Genomic DNA, 22,722 nt, shown 5'->3' with positions numbered 1-22,722 from the left:
TCTAGAAAAAAGTTAAAAATAGTTTTCATTAATCACTGAGTCCTTGACTACTTCTCTAGTCTCAAGTTATCTTTCTCTCTCTGCTTCCATATTCTGCATTCATTGTTTTTGTTGCCAGAGCATGAACCTTCTGTTTTTGTCTCAAGGATGTTGCACCTGGCAGGCTGTGTACCAAGCACTGGTTCTCACAACAACACCCCGTCCTCTTCCCTTTCCCCCTCACCCCCCACAATGTGCGTTCAGTTAACTCCTGCACGATGCAGGTCAGAGGCAGGATGCTATGGAGGTTGTCGAGATAGGCTCTTGTCTAGGTTTTTAATAACAGCTTTGCTGTTTTGCCAGCTTTATGGCTTTGAGCAGGTTGCTGAGTGTGATTTCAGTTTCCTCATCAGGAATACAGGCAGAATAATTTTCTCTACATGGTCAGATTGTTTTAAGACTTAATTGAGTTAGCATAAAGTACTTTGACTTTCCTTTGTGCATAGTCATTGCTCACTGAGTGAGTATAACCTGCTGTTACTATCAGCTACAGGAGAATCCTTCCGGGATCCCTTTCCTGATGTCTGAGCTCTGACAGGTTGTATCTTCCGTGTGCTCCTGTGGCATCTCGTGCCTCCTGTTGGGGCTTCCCTGGTGGCTCAGTGGTGAAGAATCTGCCTGCTAACGCAGGAGATGAGGGTTCAATCCCTGGGTCTGGTGGACTGTCCCTTGGGGAAGGAAATGGCAACCCACTCCAACTGTCCCTTGGGGAAGGAAATGGCAACCCACTCCAGTATTCTTGCCTGGAAAATCTTATGGACGGAGGAGCCTGGTGGGCTGTAGTCCGTGGAGTTGCAGAGGAGTCAGACACGACTTAGCAACTGAACAACAGCTTCACCTTATGAGTACTTACAATGCTTGGGATTATTTGTTTAGTGTCTTATTTTCTTGCTAAGGGTATAAAACCATGTGAAGTTAGATGAAGAACTTGTGCTGTTCATTGTTGTATTTCTAGCATCTGTGCCTGATAACTGGTTGACCCTTTAGTAAGTATTTTAAAAGATTAATTGGTTAATCCTTTAAAAAGAAAAAAAACTATAGTTAGTTTGATGGGAATTGGTAAAAGTGGATAGAGATGGTGAAATGAGTCAACTTTTCTGTTTTTATTACCCACTGTGAGTGCTTTATAATAGGAGAGGAGAAATACCTGCCAATTTTGAAGCTGCTATGGTGTGACTGGGCTTCCCTGATAGCTCAGTTGGGAAAGAATCCACCTGCAGTGCAGGAGACCCCTTTTCGATTCCTGGGTTGGGAAGATCCCCTGGAGAAGGGAAAAGGCTACCCACTCCAGTATTCTGGCCTAGAGAATTCCGTGGATTGTATAGTCCATGGGGTCGCAAAGAGTCGGACCGAGGTTTAGCATCCCATCTTATTTTATTGCCAAAGGAAAAATGTTTAGACTGTGATTAGACTGTATTTCTATTTTTTGTTTTTTTCTGTAGCTTTAATTTTCACCCCCACCCTGGCTTGAAAAAACAATATGTGCTTATTTTTTAAATTTCTTAAAAGTACAAAAAAGTATAATGAAGAAGGCAAATATCATTAGTAATTCTACCTAGAGATGACAGTTCTTACCATTTTGGTATAGGCTTTCCTGTCTGTTTTGCTCTTCAGAATTTTACCTCCCTACCCCTGATACCATACATTCTGATTTTTAACTGGCTCTTTCTTCATTTGATATGTGGTGAATCTCTTTCTGTATCAATGGATATTGGTGATAAATTTAAACTGTAAGATGTTTAAAGACAATTTTACCCTGAGACTATTAGAAGTGTGAATTAAAATTCTTAAGATGCTATTAGTTACCAATTTTTTTAATCAGTTTTCCTTTTCTTTAATTATGTACTTCCTGAATTGTATTAATATGCAGTTGGTGGTTTTGCTTCAGTAGCTGTCTCACATCTCAGTGACTGTCTTGAAGGGTATTTACCATAAAACAGTATATGCGAGGCTTCCCTGGTGGTGCAGTGGTTAGGACTCTGCGCTTCCCCATCAGGGGTCATGGAACTAAGGCCATGCGAGCCTTGTGGCCTGGCCTGAATGCGTGACGAGTGCGTCTGGCTCTGCTGTTGTTTGCGTGGCTGCAGTGTGTGTGCTTTAACATAAAAAATGAATCAGCGCTTTCTAGTGAGTGAGACTTCTTACTAATTTTTGTCTTTTAATGAGAATGGATATTATACAAATAATTTAATAATGCTGTACATTAGATTTGCAGTTGAAGTTACATCACAATTAATAAGAAATCATATTGCATTAGTGATCGTTTTCCACTGAAGGTAGAACCATCATTATATACTAAACCAGCATCTGATGGTACATGGGATGGTTTCATTTTTTTAAAGAATGTATTCATTCAGAGACTTTGAAGTGATATGAAAATATTTCCACATTCCTTATTTCTTCCCTAACATGAAAAAACTTCTTACTTTTTGTGGGTGTCGCACAACAAAAGAACGTGTGATTTGAAATGACTGGAATTCAAACCAGAAATTGCATCCCAGAAACTTTTGTTCTAAAGCCTGAAAATTTATATGTGGAGAAGAATCCCTGAATACCAGCTGCTAAATAATTTCTACGATATGTCTGTAGATGCATGCTGAGTTTCCCATGAGCAATCTTTTATAGTGAATTCCATCTTCTAAAGCCCTTTCTTCCTTGGTCTTTTAAATCTGTTTATGCATAAGTATACAGAGATAGTATTTTGAAGTAAAAAGCAAACTCTGATAGTAAGATATATATACATATTTATATTATATTTAAATATATATTATATAATATTGTATTTATATACATATTTATATATAGATGTATATTTATGTGTGTGTATACTTATCTCAAATCTGTTAAAAAATGAATAGAGAATAATTATGACAGAAAAAGCAAATGTACCAGCACCCTAGGATTTAATACTTATTTTGTTTGAACATTATATTCAATTCTGAGCTTCTGGGCAACCAGCAAAAAGGGAGATATAATTTCTGTTGTTATCATATGATCAGAAGAGGTAAACTATTTCTTTTTTCTGAATTCTGAAATTCATTAGCATAAGCCAGCTCTTCTCAGATTGTGAATATGGACTACTAGTTCTGCAGATATTAACAGATATCAGGAATAAGTTTAGGAAATAATGGGCTAAGTTAAATTAATAGGCTTTTCTATGTTTTTTTTAAAACTGGAGAAAAAGTTTAATAACTTGGAAAACTGAGTAATTCCTTGTATGTTTTCTCACAACCTTAAATATTCCTGATTATTTTGCCATGGAAATACTAAAAGTTAATAATACACTTTGCAAAGTGCCGTCCTGAGTCTTTAAACAACGTGATAGACTGTGCCTTCAGTACTATTTTTGCAGGTATCAGAAGGCTTTTTACTTGACCTGTTCTCATGTTGATTTGAATTCTCTTTGAAACGCCACCCAGGGCAAGGCTGACTTCTTCAGGAAGACTAGATTCTTCCAGGAGAGGCAGCGTTTGGAACGCACGTGCAGGAGGGCCTTGGGAGCTGATGTTGCTGTTGTTGGCCAGTCTGCGGGCCCAGCGGCTGGTCCGAGTCTCTCAGGTGCACTGTCAGTCTAGACGGAGGCTGATTTTCTTTTTCCAAGTGCAGCCTGAGTCTTCACGATCCTCATCTCCTAGGGCTGCTGCTCTTTTAATATGTACAAGGGCAGGAGTCCTCCGCCTCCTCTCCAGGGGCCTGCTGGGACTAATTATTTTGAAAACGCTAGTAGCAGCATGCTCCTAGTCCAGTCCCCAGATGTCTGCCCCTTTGGTCAGTTTCGCTGCTCTTCAGCCTGTTGCCACGCACTTCTGTTCCCTTAATCAGCCCTCCCTTCCCCTCTCCTGACACGTCTCTCCATTTTCTTAGAACACTTGTTTATGGGAAATAAATTGTCTTCTGGTTTAATAGCCTCCATGTATGTTTGCTTCCACATCTTCAGTTGAACGCTTCTTCAATCCCCTGGCCTTAGCTTGATTCAGCTCCCATCTTTCGGTTGCTGCTGCTTTTTTTCTCATCTGCCTCACAGGTAGGAGATTAGACCGACTGACCCACCTTCTCTTCCATTCTCAGTGGTACATCGGGACTATTATTCGTCCATTGTTTCATTTAACAACAAACCAAACAACACAGTGATTCTTCCGTTCCTTTGAAGCTCATGCCTTTCAACTTTCTAATTTATTACTGTCAAATTTTTCTCATTCTTTGAAGAGTTTGGTGCCTGGATATGGTCTCCATTTTTACCTCAAATCTTGCTGCTGTCTGTTTGGTAGTATAGCCTGTCAGTCTGTAATTTCCTCAACTGTGAACTCATCTGGACTTCATTTTTTTATGTGGTGTGCACTAGTGCTCCATTCTTGATGATCCACTAGTTGGGAGTCAGTGACAGTAACTTACATCAATACATCAATAAATGTATTGACAATAACTTGGTCACTGGAAGGATGACTAATGACCAAAGTCATTTTAATGTATATGAAGTGAAGTGAAATGAAAGATGCTCAGTCATGTGTGACTCTTTGCAACCCCATGGACTGTAGCTTGCCAGGCTCCTTTGTCCATGGAATTCTCCAGGCCAGAATACTGGAGTGGGTAGCCATTTGCTTCGCCAGGGGATCTTCCCAAGCCAGGTCTCCCACATTGCAGGTGGATTCTTTACTGTCTGAGCCACCGGGGAAGATCACTTCAGTTCAGTTCAGTCGCTCAGTCGTGTCTGACTCTTTGCAATCCCAGGAACTGCAGGCCTCCCTGTCCATCACCAACTCCCGCAGTTCACCCAAACCCATGTCCATTGAATCAGTGATGCCATCTAACCATCTCATCCTCTGACATCCCCTTCTCCTCCTGCCCTCAGTCTTTCCCAGCATCAGGGTCTTTTCCAATGAGTCAGCTCTTCACATCAGGTGGCCAAAATATTGGAGTTTCAGCTTCAACATCAGTCCTTCCAATGAACACCCAGGACTGATTTCCTTTAGGATGGACTGGTTGGATCTCCTTGGAGTCCAAGGGACTCTCAAGAGTCTTCTCCAACACCACAGTTCAAAAGCATCAATTCTTCTGTGCTCAGCTTTCTTTATAGTCCCAACTCTCACATCTATACATGACCACTGGAAAAACCATAGCCTTGACTAGATGGACCTTTGTTGGCAAAGTAATGTCTCTGCTTTTTAATATGCTGTCTAGGTTGGTCATAACTTTCCTTCCAAGGAGTAAGCGTCTTTTAATTTCATGGCTGCAGATAACCATCTGCAGTGATTTAGGAGCCCAGAAAAATAAAGTCAGCCACTGTTTCCCTATCTATTTGCCATGAAGTGATGGGACCGGATGCCATGATCTTAGTTTTCTGAATGCTGAGCTTTAAGCCAACTTTTTCACTCTCCTCTCTTACTTTCATCAAGAGGTTGTTTAGTTCTTCTTCACTTTCTGAAATGAAATGATTGACTAATGAAAATTTTTATGAACTTGCGTTAAAAAATATTTTAATTCGATAGTAATGAATGATAGTTGTTCCTGAAATGGTGGGATCTGGTTTTACATCATATTAATTCAAAGAAAGGGGTTAGCTGTTCTGTTCATTGTTGTATGGTAGAAGGGATACGTTGAAGTCTGGGCATTTGCCGATCACTTACTTGTTTTTTTCCTACTGCCAAGTGGAGACAGCAGCACCTAATCCATATAGCTGTTGAGTCAGTAAAATGCAGTAATTAAATATATGTGTGTTTGTGTGTTTTATAAACTTTGTTTTCTGAAGTTTAATAAAAATTAGAGAATGCGTCACTCCTAAGATGGGTTATAAGATTGCTTTTGAATATCACATTGTTTTCATAAAAAGTTTTGATTTCTGGATACCCTGTGTTTTTTATAGGAAGCAAAAAGTTAAAAAAAAATCAAATTTATTATTTATGGTACTTTAATCTGAATGATGGTGGAGGGGGTACTCTGGTGAACATTATTCCAGGTAGCTATTGCAAGTCTAAGGAAAAACAGTTTAACTGTTATTTCTTATGACCCTATTCTTGAATTATACTGTTAATATTACTTTCTTAATGTTTCATTTATAGGTATATGATGTTGATTGATGGCACAAATGAAGTTTTTATGATTGATAGAGATAATTCAGTGTTTCATGTTTCAAATCTGGAATTTCCATTTCGTAAAGATCTCCGTATGCATTTATCAAATACTCTCTTAGATGGGGTAAGTCATATTTTTATCTTTTTTTTAAAAAAATCAAACATTGCTGTTTTTCTTTCTTGTGCAAGTAAATGTATATTTTTAATAATTAAACAGGAAATTTAGAATCAGACTCAGTTTTTTAAAAACTTCTTTTTATTGATGTAGAGTTGACAGTTAAAAAATTGAATCTAGTTTTTACTAAGATGTTAAATTTCATTTACTTCATTTCCTACACTTACTGTCACTTGATTGTTGTCTTAGATACAGAGTAAGCAAGCAAAATTAAATCTTAATTTTTTTGTTCTTTGTGATTGAAAAAAAATTTATTGAAAAATATTCATTTTATTTTATGGTTTTACTTGTTGATTGAATTTTAATTGTGTGATATGACATATCACACTTCCCTGGTGGCTCAATAGTAAAGAATCCATATGCAATGCAAGAGGCCCAGTAGATGTGGGTTTGATCCCTGGGTTCGGAAGATCCACTGCAGGAGGAACTGGCAACCCATTCCATTATTCTAGCTTGGAAGATTCCATGGACAGCGGAGCCTGGAAGGCTGTAGTCCATCGGGTCACAAATAGTTGGATGTGACTGAGCATGACACGATGATATATACATTTTCCCTTGGCTGTTTAGCTATAGGGACTGATAGTTCTTGTTGAAAGAGGATCGTGCCTTTGAAAGCAGCCACTGTACTTTTACATTTGAATTTTGGAAACTGTTAAGAATTTTCCCATTCAGAAAATCTATATTTAATAATCATAAAATTATTTGATTAAAAATATTTTATCTTTCTCCTATATGAATAGCTTTCTTTCCCCTGATTCTAAAAGTATTAATTCATTGTAAATAAAAATTGATATAATACAGAACAATACAAAAAAGTTGGTAAAAATCAGCTGAATACCCACTACTGGAGGAATTTCCGTTATCATTTTGATAAACATTATTCCAGAGTTTCTTTTCCTCTGTGCCAAAATGTTCAGTCTGACACCTGCTTTTGAAGGATTTGTGTTTATATTAAAATAGTAACTCAGAACAGAGATTCTTAAACAGTATATGTATCAGGATCTCCGGGGAAGTTGGGAATCCTTCTAGTCCCAGTAAGATTCTGAATACAGTTACCTCTGCCCTGGGGGAAAATGAGTGCTTTGGTCAAATATGTACCCACATGGATAGTTATTGCATAATTTTGCATGAAAAGATCTGAATGTGTTTTGTAACTTGTCTTTTGTTTACTTAGCAATATGTTTTGGACCTTTTTCATATAAAAGTCTGAGTAATAGGCCACTGTATATGCAAACACTGTAATTTGGGGTTTTCAAACTATCTTGATTATGAAAATGATAGGGGATAATAGTGAAAAAAATATGATAGCCTGTGCTAGACCTACTGAATTAGACTCTCCTGGGGGCCAAGGTAGTTTTTTTTTTTTAAATTTATTTTTTAATTGGTGAGAAATTACTTTACAACATTGTGTTGGTTTCTGCCATACAACAACACAAATCAGCTGTAATTATGCATTTGTCAGCTTCCTCTTGAACTTTTATTTTTAACAAGTGTCCAAAGTGACTCTAATCAGGCCAGTTTACAAACAATTCTATAATTAATTCAGCCAGTCCTTTTTTTGGTGGACATTTAGGTTTTTTGGTAGCTTTTTGTATTAAAAGACACAGTAGAATGCATATCCTTATACCTTTTTCTTTTTACAATTGTGCAGTTTTATAATTAAGATTCTTAGACGTGAGACTGTAATATGCATTTAAAAATCTTTTGATTACAAGTAATTGAAGTCCATCTTAAAGTAACCTAGGAAACAAGAACTAAACTGGCACAAATAATTAGATTTCAGCTTGATTTGCTTCAGACTGGATCTGGGGACTCAGGTGATATTGGCCAGGCACTGTCTTTCTCTCTCTTTGTTTGCTTTACTTGTCCGTTCTCACTGTGTGAAGATTCTTTCCACGTGGGAGGCGAGTTGCATTGCAACCCAAGCAGAAAGGGAACTTCTCCTTGTATCCATATATCAGTCCCAGGGAAGATTCCAGAGGGCCTGGCCTGAGTTACGTGTAAATCCAGGGAAGATTGATGGTGGAGGCCAGGAGCTCATTGGCGGCCGTACCACTTGGAATACAAGAGGAGCAGCCCTTCCAGGGAAGGGGCAGTAACAGGCTGCACTGTGGCGACTACGCTGGATTCGAGAGCATTGACCATTTTAAACACTGACGTGTATGATTACCACTCTTCTTTCCAGAAAGTTTGAACACATGTACAGTTCTGCCAACCATATGTAAAGGATCTGTATACTGGGTTTGGAAAATTTTAAATCTTCTAATTTTAACTGACTCTTCCATTTTAGGGGGTACTATAGCACAGCGGTTGAGAGCCCTGACTGACTGACGGTGCCTGATTGGTTTCATAAGCTATGACATGAGGGCCCTCCTGCAGCTTGCTTGGTTTCCTCATCTGTAGTGAAGTTACGCTAAGTTCTTGGTGCTGCTGTGCAGATTAAGTTGGATGGGTTATAAAGTGCTGGTAATAGTGTTTGACACAGAGTGATATTTACCTCTTAATTTATGTGAATTGTTAAGGAGGTTTAACATTTTTCACTTATTACTGTGTTTAGTATGGTACAGAGTTAGGGTATTTCTTTTGTGAATTGCCCATTCAGATCTTTTATACATTTTCCTATTGGATGTTCATCTTTTTCTTATTGGTTTACGAGATGTTTTGTTTATTGGGATATTGCTTTATGACCCATATTTTAGAAAAATGTGTTTTTAAATTTTTTCTGGTGTTTTCTGTGGCACAAGTATAAATTTATGTAGGTAAATTATGAACACCTTGGTTTTTTTTTTTTCCTAAATTTTTGTTGGAATATACTTGATTTTAAAGTTGCTGTGTTCATTTTAGGTGTCCAGCAAAGTGAATCAGTTACACACACACACACAGACACCCCTACTATTTTTTAGATTCTTTTCTCAGGTAGATCAGAAAGTGAATCAGTTACACACACACACACACACCCCTACAAAACACACACACACACACACACACACACACCCCTACTATAGTTGATTTTAAAGTTGCTGTGTTCATTTTAGGTGTCCAGCAAAGTGAATCAGTTACACACACACACACACATACAGACACCCCTACTATTTTTTAGATTCTTTTCTCATGTAGATCATTAGAGAGTATTGAGTTCCCTGTGCTATACAGTAGGTTCTTATTAGTTATCTTTTTAATAGATAGTAGTTAAACACTTTGGCTTTTACTATTTGGCTTTTGTGCCATTTTAAGAAATATTTTTACTTCAGAATTACTATAATACTCACCTATATTTCCTTCTAATACTTTTATGATTTCATCTGTATATTTAAATACTTGATCTATCCATGATATATTTTGGTAAAAGGAATAAGATAGGGATACAGTTTTATGTATTTCCCAATGTCTAAGGTATTACCCCAGCATCAGTCAGCTAATCTTATTTTTCCTTTTAAATTACATAGGTCATTTTAAAATTATGTATAGGATTTCCGTATATCTTTGTTTCTTGATTTACTTTCCTCTTCCGCTAATATTTAGGACTTCCAGTGGTAGTTTTAGGTTGACTTAAATGCTATAACTTTAGCATACAATTTAATGCCTGATAGTGTAAGAATACCCAATATTCTGGCTCTTCTGAAGTTTACCACTTAGATTTTATTCTTTTTTTAGCTTTTGGTGAACAAGGCTATTTGGAAAGGTAGGCTGAACTAGTATGTTACACTCTGTGAACAAGCCCCTTGCGTTTTTCTCTGCAGAGTGATATCTGGTAGGCTTGGTTCTGCACTCCTTATGTTTCTGTTTGCTCTGCTTGGTCCTGTGGTTTATCTGTCTGCCACACCTTCACTGTTTCTCTTTGGAGGGAAAAGGAACTCTGTATCTTTCTTATGACTTCCCACAACTTTTAAGTCTCTTTTCTACCAAGATACCACTTGTGTTCTTTAATATTTCTTCACTTTTTTCAACACTGAACCTTTTTCATGAGGTAGATCAAATTATATCTGACTAACAGTCTCTGGAATTTGTATGAGAATGCTTTCTGTCTAAAGATGAAACTTGCTTCTCTAGTTTGGGGTTGTACTAGCAGGTAGATATTGGAAGACTAGGGAGTAGCTTGTGAATGTTTGTTTAAACGCTCAGTGATAGAAATACCCTCATGAAAACCACATGCATAAAATATGTATTTATGTGTTTAACCGAGGGAGTGCCACTTTCTAAGTGACCTGAATGCTTACTGCCCCTATCTCATGTGCTTTTAAAAAAATTTACCAGTTGTATATGGGCTTGTGCTGGCCAGAAGATGGATGACTGTGGCTGGGAAATGAGACGGTTTGAATTAGTCACTTGTGAGGTATAGTTTTAAGTGCTTAGAAGGTTCAGGGTGTGACCTAGAGAGAGTGAGAGTTTGAGGTTGTATGGAAGAGAGCAGTGGACATGAGGTGAAAATTTTCGATGGGGCCTAATGAGTGATGATAGCAGTCCAGGTTGAGAGGATGACTGGGCCAGGTACTAAAGATGAAGACAGAAGGGAAGAAAGTCATGGTCGAGAGTGAGTAGCAGAGACTGAGCAAAGAGTAACTATAGTCACAGAGTCACCTGTACCGCATCCGCTGTGAGGCTACTAGTAAATGTTCATTCCCGTGACAGTGTGTGTGTTAAAATACTTCACATGTGTACGTAAACTTTCTAACATGTTTGTGTGTGGGCGTGTGCGTGTGCACACCCCCCCCCCCCCCTTGTGGCTGACTGAGCCCGCGTGTAAGATTGGGAATATTGTTCACTGCGCATCTGCCGGGGGAGCCCTGCTCGTCCTGGTTGGTGTGACAGGCATCCCTGCAGTTGTCTGTCCATAGTCTGCATCCCCAACACCACAGCTGTGGTAATTAGTTCATGGGAACAACAGGAACATTTATTTTGATTTTTGCTGCTTTCATTTTATCTAAGTTTTTTTTTTCTTCTTAGCATTGTGATTCATAAAATTAAAGGAAGAAGAAGACTCTGCAGTCACAGTGTTTGCCAGGGTTTAGTGCAGTTTTTCATTCCCGGCACGTGCCGTGCCACAGAGCGCAGGTAGCACTTAGAGGGTCGAGGAGAAGGCCTCACCTTGGAGACACTGTGCTTCTTTGGGGAGGGATGGAGAATGATGGGTGACGAATCAAACAATAATCTGAAGATGGGTATTTAAAACAAGTTCTAGGGTGGTTTAGAGGAGAAATGAATCATATCTAATTAGTAACTAAAGATGGCTTATAAAGGATTTGGCATTAGATTATGGGAGGATTTTTATAGAAAGAGACTTTGGTTGGACATGAGCCACGGGTATTCCAGGTAGAAATAATGCTTAAAATTTAGATGTCTAACCCTCTGCAGATTTAACTTAGCAATACTATTTATTTTCATCCCAAACTTGGATAACTGAGAGCAACATAATAGACTCTTAGGAGATTTAAAAATAGCAATATGATTCATGATGTCAGTTTACTTGGATCAGAATTTTAGCTACCATATCTGTTTTTCCACTTAGTTAATTAAAACAGCCCTGTTTAGTTTCCTGTTTCTTCTACATTTTCATTTGCAAATTGTTTCTGTAAAATTCCAAATCCAAGAATAACTCAAACTACCTAATTGTCTGGCTGTCAGATATGAGTGTTGAGGCTTTTGTTTTGCTCTCTAAATTATGTTCTTTGACCTACAAAATGGGGAAAATTGGAGTTTAGAAATACGACATTAATTCACTTGAAACAAATCAGTAAAATTCAATCAATTTTATACTGAGGATAATAGGAGAATATAACAGTTAATCATTAAAGTTAATAACAAAAATCTTGGGAAAATGACATGTCTTTTCATGTTAATTTTTTACAAAAGTATATGTATGCTTGTTAAAACTGTACAAAGTCTGTATGTTATAAAATAGAACAAAACTCAGCTATCAAGATTAAGTTTTAACCTTTTGATGTATTTCCCTTTAGTCATTTTTATTATGGCTGTATTTGTAGAATGTGTATAATCAACACGTATATAGCTCACATTTAATATAGGCTGTATGTCAGAGGTTCCTTCCTTTTTCCTTTCATCTTAAGAACTGATTTTCAGATTTCTTTCTCAAATTTAACTTTATTAAGATACCTGAAATATAACCCGCCATTGTGAAAGTGTGTAAGTTGGTGGTTTTTGTGTTGGTAAGGTTGTGTGACCACCTTGTTGTCGTTGTGTAGTCACTGAGTTGTGTCTGACTCTGTTCTTTGTGACCCCAGGCACTGTGACCCGCCAGGCTCCTCTGTCCTTGGTATTCTCCAGACAAGGACACTGGAGTGGGGTGCTGTTTCCTTCTTTAGGGAATCTTCCCAACCCAGGGATCCAGCCTGCCTCTCCTGCCTTGGCAGGAGCTGAGCCACTGGGGAAGCCCTGTGCAACCACTGCTGCTAATTCCAGAACATTCTGTCACCTAGATGTACTATGGTAATTAGAAACAAGTGGGCCTTATCTAAAAGCATTTCAAAGAATGGGTTGTCTTTGAGATCAGCTTTGAAGGCCCCGAGTTTTCCACAGTTATTTCCTCTCATTAAAACTCTGAGCGGCTCTTCAAAGTACTCAACTTAATATTCCTTATATCTGGGCCACGCCAAGTCTTTAGCATCATCTTTTGACTGTGAGCCGTTGGAACCCTAAGTCCTGCCTATTACTGAACTTTAGATTGTTTACCCCTTTTTTCATTCTTAGGTTGTTTCATGCAGGAGGGTAAATCTAGACCCTGTTTCTAAAACTTGATCACAGGAGAAAATCTATTTTCCCTTCTTCACTAGATTTTATTTGTTTATTTAATTTTTTTATTTATAAGTGTGGTAGTGGTAGCTGTATGCGCACTGTGGAGCAGCAGCTCTCCGGACCTTCTTTATCCCGTAAACGTGAAACTGTCTGCCCGTTAGACAGCTTCTCGTTACCCCCGGCCTGCGGCAGGCACCATTCTACTGGCTATGAGTTTAAATCCTTTAGATACCTTATATAAGTGAAATCATGTGTCATTTGTCTGATTCTTACTGGCCTATTTCACTTAACATAATGTCCTCAAGGTTTATGCATGTTGTAGCATGTGATATATTTCCTTTTCAAGGCTGAATAATATTCTGCTCTCTGTCCATGCCACATTTATTTATTCATTCATCTGTTGATTAACATTTGGGTCCCTTCTCTTAGCTGTTGGAATAATGCTGATACATACAATGGGTGTATAAATACCTCTTCAAGATCTTGTTTTTAATTCTTTTGGATGTATACCCAGAAGTGGAATTGCTGGGTCCTGTTGTTCTAATTTTAATTTTTTGAGAGAACTGCTGTACTTCTTTCGAACTGGTTGCTCCATTTTACAATCCCACTAATAATGCAGTTCAGTTTTCTTAGCTAAGTTTTAGGCTTAAATTTTTTTACGTTTACTCACTTTTCTGTACCCTAGAGCGATAGTGACAGATGTGGGGACGGGGCGCTGTGATGAAGAAGTTATTGGGAGGAGTGCAGCCTCGGTGTTGGGTTTTTGCTACTGGGTTCTGTTCTCTTTTAAAAACTGTGGGTGAAAGTTGTCTTCAGCTGGTTGGGAACCATAGTTTATCCTAGTAACTCTCAGATTGTTTCTTCAGCATGGAGTCCTGTAGCCTTTATTTCAGGCACACTGTTCTGCTCTTTCAGTTATTCTTCACTCTGAAGAGAGGAGAAGGACAAGAATAACCCTGAGTTTGCTTCTGTATGTTTGAGTGTAATAGTGACAGTTATCAAGGGTTTGTCATTTACGAATAGGGCTTCTGGGGGTTTAGTGGGCTTGGGGCTGAATCCTGCTATGCCTTTCTGTTTTACCAGAAGTTTGGTGGTTTCCATGGCTGTCAGTTTTTAAAGTTTACTGGTTTGTTTATTCCTTTTTACTTGTTTTGTTTGCTGATAACAAACTTTCTTTTTTGTTATTTTTAACGTGTGAAGAATATACGTATTCACTCATTTCATCAGGTAATTTGTGAGGGAAGTTCTGTGATGTCTGTTCTCTGAACCTGTAAGCCCACTTGGCTTCCGTCCACCCATTCTTGAGAAGAGTGATTGAAACCTGTTGTTGGCACTACCTTGTCGGCTCATAAAATTCTCAGATACTTAAATAAAAATCTTTCAATAATTAGTTTAAAGTAAGAAAAGTGATTGATGACATTCAAGATGATAACCATAAATAAATGTCAGTAGTGCGGCAAACAAAATTTGAGAAAGAAACCAATTGGTAATAATTCCTTAAAACTGGAAGATGTATCTGTCCTAAATCAATGTATTCTTTGTAATTTTAGATGGTTGTGTGTGAATATTTCATCATGAAATTAGGTAACAAATAGCTTGCTTACTTTCCTAGGAAGAATATGAGGGAAGAAAAAGAATTTTAGGTTAAAACCTGTTATTAAGAAATAAAATTTAAAAAAAAAAAAATAAGAAATAAAATTTTAAAAAATTTACTTTTATATCTATAATTACCCTTTAGTGTCCTTTATCTCTTTTCTGTCAGTGTGTGGAATTTAACTTCTTTTCACTTAATGGAGTATGATATCATATTCTCTTGCACTGTTCCTTTGATCATAGTAGAGGGATATGGAACCAAGAAAGACTGTGTGGGTCACATGGAGATTTTGTCTATAATAAGGGTACCATTTATTACCTATAGGTTTTATGATTAAAGTACTTGGCATATGACACAATGTAAAACAATAATGATTTAACAAAGTTAAGTTTTGTAGTCTCTTTTTCCTAATAGTTGTTTAGTAATCCAGACACCATGAAGTGTAGCGTAGTAGCTCACATGTAAAGACTATAATGAAGCATCACCGTGACTTCCTGCAGCACAGAGAGTGCTCACCTGGGCTTTGTGAGCGCTGGAAGTCCATAGGAGTGATTTGCATACAAGTGTGTGCACTTTGAAATTTCACCAAGTTGTATGTTTATGCTCTATATACTAGTTTGTATGACTGTTATATTTTAATCAAACTAAAGAAATTGCTATTAAAATATGAATAAACTTACCTTTTTTTTCTCCTTCAAGGAAATGATTATTGACAGAGTTAATGGACAGGCCGTTCCTAGATACTTGATATATGACATAATTAAATTCAATGTAAGTACTTTCTATAATTTATAAAATAAAAATTATCACTGAGATAATTGGTTTTTAACAAATAAAAAAGATTATTGCCTTAGAGATAGTAGAAAAGAAAAATGATGAATCTGTCAAGTTACTTATTTGACACCTTGTTAAAATACTTTTGCATCTCCTTTTCTTTCTCTTTATTACCTAACATTTTGCACATTTCTTGTCTCTGGAGTCTTTAGGAACTTCAAGTGAGTATAATTGTGATAAAATAAGACAGTATTTTGTAAAATGGAAAATTGTCAATTTTAGCTATCTTGTACTGGATTTTAAAAAGTCTCCAAATTTTATTACTGTCTATCACTTAAAAAAAAAAGAGAAACTGACTATGAGTGTTGATTTTATAACATGGAGGCAGAAAGATGCAGAAAGAAAACAAAATGCAGAACTACCTTTTGTAAATAAATAAAAAAGTAGGAATTATATTCTCTACCTATTTCCTACAATTTTAGACTTACCTATAATCTGCCTGTTAATGCTGAATTATGGTGTAATGACTAAATTATTTAGGCAGTACAAGATGACTTCTGTAAATGCAAGAAGTTCTTTCAATAGTGTATATACATGAAAAGGTATAATTGTTCCTCTAGATATGTTATTCAAATTGCATAATCACTTAGTATTCAGACCAGGCTGAAAGCAGTTAAGACTTTGGGGATTAAAAGCATTAAGTTTTAAGGCTTTGAAGATTTGTAACGAAATTTTTAAAAAGTTCTTTTTTGGGGGATATACATTTTAAATTGTGGTGTTAAGATTCTGGATTGTATTAATCCAGATTACTTTTTCTCAGAAATTTTCAATTACATGTCTCATTTTTTGTTAAATTTCTATTTCAAACAGAGTTTCAAATTTAAGAAACTGAAGGTCAGAAACCAAATTTTAATTTTGTTCTCTTTGTAACTACTATATTCCTCAAGAATAATGCATCCCAGGATTGACTTATTCTCATCGCCAGTCTTGGATAATGATCAGTGGACCATAATGAGATGTAAAGAGTGGGGGTGTGGCCTTGTTTCTTTGTGACTGGGGGCACACTGTCTCCTTTGCCTCTTGATAGTGAGCTCTGCCTTAATATTGTTCAGTGCAGGTTCACTTGTTAGCCTGGGAGCTTTGTCTGAGACAACAGCCTTCTCATTCTTTAAAAAAAAACATGAAAAATTTTATAGTACACAAAAATATGGAGAATAATATGAGGAATACTCATGTACTGACCTCCCAATCTGTTGAAGTTGAACATTGTCAGTTTTACTGCATTTTCTAATAAGGAATAAATCATTACAGGTTTAGTAGAAGTTTCTTATGCAAACCTCTTTCATTCCATTCATGACCCCCCCTTATCCAGAAGCAGCTTCTACCCTGAAGTTGCTATTTATTATTCCCATGAATGTTTTTAATACCTTTACCCACTTTAATTAATTAGTATTTTATTACATTGTATGAATAAACAGGGTTCATCTTTTTCCCGCCTCTGATGGACACGTGGGTTTCCACACTTTGCTGTCATGCTGCTGTTGCGTGGAACAGTGTTACGTACCTTTTATTGTGCACGTGTGTCCACGCTTCTCTAAGACAGCTCTCATTCCTGGGATATGATCACCTGCGCTGTGCTTGGTTGCCCAGTTGTCTCTCTTTGTGACCCCCCATGAACTGTAACCCACCAAGTTTCTCTTCTCTGTCCATGGAATTCTCCAGGCAAGAATACTGGAGTGAGTTGCCATGCCCTCTTCCAGGGAATCTCCCCAACCCAGGGATCGAATCCGGGTCTTCCACATGCAGGTTAAAGAACCCAGGTGGATTTTTTACTGCGTGAGTCACCGGTGAAGCCCTTAAAACAGTGCCGTCCTCATCCCTCCTGACGGAGACTCTGGTCACATTGGTGACCACAGCTCTTCTGTTGTGCTGCTCCGTTCCCCTCAGGAGGAGTTGTACCGCTTTACCACAGTTGATATTTTCAGACTAAGATTTTTGGCAACTGGATAGTTTTGTTTTCCCCTGGTTACTAATGAAGTTAACCATATTTCTTTTTTTTTTTAATTTTCAAATTTTTCTTTTTTTACTTATTTATTTATTTGTTTTGGGCTGCCCTGGGTCTTCATTGCTGGGTGCAGGCTTTCTCTAGCTGCAGTAGAGCAGGACGCTGTCTAGTTGGGGTGCTCGGACTTCTCATTGCAATGATTTCTTTTGTTGTGGAGTGCAGACTGTAGGGTGTGTGGGCTTCAGTAGTTGCGGCTCACGGTCTCTGGAGTGCTGGCTCAGTAGTTGCCCCGCAACATGGGGCATCTTCCCACACCAGGGACTGAACCCACATTCCTGAGCTTCTCTGGTGGTTGGTTCAGGTGGTACAGAATCTGTCTGCAATGCAGGAGACCCTGCTCTGATCTCTGGGTCAGGAAGATCCCTTGGAGGAGGAAATGGCAGCCCACTCCAGTGTTCTTGCCTGGAGAATTCCATGGACAGAGGAGCCTGGTTGGGCTACAGTCCGTGGGGTCGCAAAAGAGTTGGCCACAATTGAGTGACTAACACTTGCCCCTGCTTTGGCAGGCGGGTTACCAACCACTGGACTACTAGGGAAGTTTGAAGTTAAGCATATTTCATGTTTAGTTTTACTTGGCTTGAATTTTTCTTTTGTGATTTAATTGCAAGTCCAAATAATCTTCTAATAGTTATCCTTCCTGGATTCTAATCCTTTCTTAGTTATATATGTGGCAAATAGTATGTTTTCCAAATCAATATCTATTGAGGTACAGAATTTTTTTCATTTTAGTGAAATCAAAGTCACTGGATCTCAAAGTTTGTGCTTTTGTGTCTTGTTTAGGAAATTCATCCATATTTTGCTGTAAGAATGATGAATTCATGGTTTTCATCTCTAGGTTTATAATCATTCATTCAATAAGTATTTATTGAGTGCCTGTTACTATTTTTCATTGATTTTAATGTCACATTTTTCATGTTTCTGATAATAAGATATAACTGAAAGCATCATATGTTTAATTCTTGAATTTACCACGGAGCTTTCATTGATGGTTTCATTTAGGGCTTCCTGGTGGCTCAACTGGTAAAGAATCTGCCTGCAATGCAGGAGACCTGGGTTTGATCCCTGGGTTGGGAAGATCCCCTGGAGAAGGGAATGGCTACTCACTCCAGTATTGTGGCCTGGAGAATTCCATGTATAGTCATGGGGTCACAAAGAGGCAGACACAACTGAGCGACTTTCACAGATGATTAACCACTTTGTTTATTTTGATTTATCAAATCAAGGTCACTATGAGAAAAATTTTGAGATAATGGTTTAAAACTTTTTAATACTTTAGTTTACTATTTTGTCCAGCAATAATTTCATTGATAATTTTTCATATGTCAATTATTATTCTAGATGTCAGGAATACACAGAAGACTCGGACATGATTTCTTGCCTCCAGGGAATTCATGATTTAGTGTCAGTCAGTTCAGTTGTTCAGTTGTGTCCGACTCTTTGCGACCCCATGAACTGCAGCACACCAGGCCTCCTGTCCATCACCAACTCCTGGAGTTAACCCAAACTCATGTCCATTGAGTCGGTGATGCCATCTGACCATCTTATCCTCTGTCGTCCCCTTCTCCTCCTGCCTTCAATCTTTCCCAACATCAGGGTCTTTTCAAATGAGTCGGCTCTTCGCATCACGTGGCCAAAATACTGGAGTTTCAGCTTCAGCATCAGTCCTTCCAATGAACACCCAGGACTGGTCTCCTTTAGGATGGACTGGTTGGATCTCCTTGCAGTCCAAGGGACTCTCAAGAGTCTTCTTCAACACCACAGTTCAAAAGCATCAATTCTTTGGTGCTCAGCCCTCTTTACAGTCCAACTCTCACATCCATACATGACCACTGGTCATGATTTAGTGTACTGACCTCCAAAAAAGGCTGCTTTCTCAACAGTTCATTGGGATTTGAAAAGAAGAAAGATTTATTCTTAATCTATTATTCAGTTTTTCTCTGTTTTATAATATACAGTTGTGTATATATGCAACTTATTAGAGATTAATGTGCATATATTATACACAATTGTTAGGATATATATTTAGATGGAATGCAAAATTAAAAGAAACTTGAAGTGCACTTATGAATGGGGATGTAAATTAAAGAAATAATTATAAAAGTATCATAAGTATAATATCAAAGATATTAGGGAGAAATAGGAAAGTATATGAGAGATACATGAGAGGTAGAGAGGTGAGAATATTCCAGGTTACCGTGGATATAGTTGAGTCATTTGAAGTGTGGAGTTGTAGACAGAGAAAGTGACATACTAATTTTGAAGGAGTGAGCCTAAGAGGTCAGGAGCATTAGATGGACATTTGCGTACTTGATGTGTGTGACATGTGGGACGTAGCAGGAAGTGAGAATGGATTGGTGGGTTGGGGGCCAGATTCCTTGAATAAGGCATTCTAGTTCAGTTCTGTATAAAATAGGATACTACTGAAGGGTTTTAGTTATGTTAATGATGTGATCATACTTTAATTGTTTTGAAAGATAGCTCCAGTGGCAGGGTGGGTAGTGTTTTGACGTAAGAGGGAACTCAAAACAGAGAAGACTTTTGAGAAGTCAATAGTTATTGAGTGCTTCTTATAGTCTATTCTCTATAATTCTTCACATATCTATCAGGAACTTCCTTTATGATAGGTAGCACAGATTTGAAGGTGAACTTACTTTCTATCTGTAATTTTTAGACTTATTTTATTTCTTAAAAAGAAGCCTTGCTTGTTTCACTGTAATTTATAGGGGTCTGAACTCATCTAATGAATGAACCTGACGTTTTAGGTTTTTCAGCCCTGTTGATGACATAGGTGACATGGAAAAGATTGCAGATGGACTACATGGTTATTTACTAACTACCATTTCCTCAATAAACATCTGTTAGGCACAGCTGTATGCCTTCATATAAAGGGAACATATTCTACCTCATATCTAGCTCTCATTCACTTTGTTTTGCTCTGTGTTTTTTGCTGAGTATCAAAATTGTCATCCTTCCAGAGTTGAGAAAAAGTCATCCTTGAGGCGTATTTAATGTTCACAGCTTAAGCAAGTGTTGCCACCTCTTTGTAAACAGTAGGTTGGGTAAATGTTAGGTTGAGTAATATAGATGAGAGAAGAGGAAGAAGGCAGAAAAGACAGGGAAAATGCTGGGAAGGATATCTAATGGAGAAGTAAAGAAGAGAGTGCTTGGTGTCCTGTTGAGGTGATGCTGCTAATCTGGACCATTACTGTCACCCAGGTGAAGGGCTGCAGCTGTATTTGTGTGTCCAATCAGGAGAGGGCAGGCCCTACCCTCAGCTCGTGCAGAAGCATGGCGTGTGCTTTTTATTTCCTCATTCAAACCACGTATACATAACCATATACATGCACCTCTGGCTGCGTGCATGCTCAGTCACGTCCAGCTTTTTGCATCTGCATGGACTGTGGCCCATCCTCTGTCCCTGGAACTTTCCAGGCAAGAATGCTGGAGTGGGTTGCCATTTCTTCCTCCAGGGACTGTTCCTGATCCAGGGATCAAACCCACGTCTCCTGTTTCTCCTGCATTGGCAGGTGGATTCTTTACTACTGTGCCACCCGGGAAGCCCATCATATATGTGTACCATAATATATGTACTATGTGTATACATGTGGAGGAGTAGATCACTTTCTTTTTCTATTGTATTTTATAAACTTTGTTCTTTATTAGTTTTCAGAGTTGATAGTGTATTTCTTTAATAAATGTCTTCTACTTATTGTTGGCTGTAAGGTGTTAGCATTTTAAACAACAAAACGATGTTTTTTTTCTTTTTTTTTGTGCTTATTTTGGTGTGTTGTGTACCTATACTTTCCCACCTACTTGGATTTTGGTTTTTATGCAGGTTTTACTAATTCATATAAATAATAAAAGTGATTAGTGAGTATATTAATACTTTAATTCAGATGTGAAAGCTTTGGATTGAAAATTTGTATTTGAGGAGATTTATATTGTTTTCCTATATTCTTTTATATATTTATAGTTTAAATAGTTTTGTGTATGTGTATTTGCATGTTTAGGCATGCTTCTGTCTTTAGTCTGATTATCAGGGCCGGCACATACCAAGGTGCAGGTTGTGTACTGGGCAACTCCAGAGGGTGCTGTTTATATAGACTGCTGTGTGTAGTGTGACAGCCTGGATAACTATGCGGATACAATGGTTTTTAGTGTTGAAATTTAAATCATTGTCTGGTTTAATTCAGGCACAGCCGGTTGGAGATTGTGATTTTAATATCCGTCTGCAGTGTATAGAAAGAGAAATAATAAATCCTCGACATGAAAAAATGAAGACAGGGCTCATTGACAAAACACAGGAACCATTCAGTGTCAGAAATAAGCCATTTTTTGACATCTATGCATCAAGAAAGGTAAAGTTTTCTAATTAGTACTTACAGTGTATCAAAATTTAACTTGTGAAAGGAATATGAATGACATTTTGAGGCCCTCTTGTCTTGATTTTTCCAGAAATTACTTGAATATAGCACTGTTTTAGACAGACATGTAAAATTCTCAAGTCTGCACATTCATAAGATTATTTTTTTTAATTTAAGTATAGTCGATTTACAATGTTGTGTTAGTTTTGGGTGTACAGAAAATTAATTCAGTTATATGTATATGTATATATATTCTTTTTCATTACAGGTTATTATATGATGTTGAATATAGTTCTTTGTGCTGTACAGTATGTCCTGTTGTTTATCTACTTTATCTTGGTAAGATTTTAGTGATGGGAACTTAAGTTGTTCCTTGTTTCTCATAATAGTATTTGATTCATGGTTGTTGGTTTATTTTTTTTAAAAAAGCTGTGAAGAGTATAGAATTGTATAAAGTGAAAATCACCTGTTAGGCCTTCTGAAGGTCAACAGTGTTCAGTGTGTAGTCTTATTTAAAAAACCAGTTTATGTATCTGAATGTATATACATACACATGGAGAGCTTTCTTTTGCTATTGCTGTTTTGTTGTTTTGACACTGAAAATGCATCATACTAAATACTCTGGAACTTATTTCACTTAGCAGTACTTGGAAATACTCACTTGGAAATATTTCCATGTCATGCAAAGAGATTTGTAACTGCTGCATAGTATTTGACAGTAAAGATGCACCATGGAATTATTATGTTTCAGAAGAGGGGTGGTTAGGATAGAAGAATACAGGAAATAAAGCAACATGAGTAATTACATGTTTTAAATTTTTTTCTGGTATAATCTCACATTTGAATAATATAAGTTTGTGTTGTATTTGAACTGCTTCTGCTCAAGTCTGCTC

General features: G+C 37.5%; 1 protein-coding gene across 2 annotated transcripts in view; it reads left to right on the top strand.

Annotated features, from left to right (window-relative positions):
* Positions 1 to 22,722, top strand: part of RNGTT (RNA guanylyltransferase and 5'-phosphatase) — a 223,844-nt gene that overhangs the window by 63,457 nt on the left and 137,665 nt on the right. The window contains exons 9-11 of one of the 2 annotated variants that reach the window (XM_043438969.1): positions 6,096 to 6,231; positions 15,326 to 15,397; positions 21,659 to 21,823. In XM_043438969.1, the coding sequence (XP_043294904.1) occupies positions 6,096 to 6,231; positions 15,326 to 15,397; positions 21,659 to 21,823 (373 nt within the window). The remainder of the gene's footprint in view (positions 1 to 6,095; positions 6,232 to 15,325; positions 15,398 to 21,658; positions 21,824 to 22,722) is intronic. The other variant, XM_043438970.1, reaches the window with a different exon arrangement.

The sequence above is a fragment of the Cervus canadensis genome, chromosome 20, assembly GCF_019320065.1.
Source record: "Cervus canadensis isolate Bull #8, Minnesota chromosome 20, ASM1932006v1, whole genome shotgun sequence".
Classification (NCBI taxonomy): domain Eukaryota; kingdom Metazoa; phylum Chordata; class Mammalia; order Artiodactyla; family Cervidae; genus Cervus; species Cervus canadensis.
The sequence above is the reverse complement of the archived record's forward strand: the minus strand, read 5'-3'. Positions and strand labels throughout refer to the sequence as shown.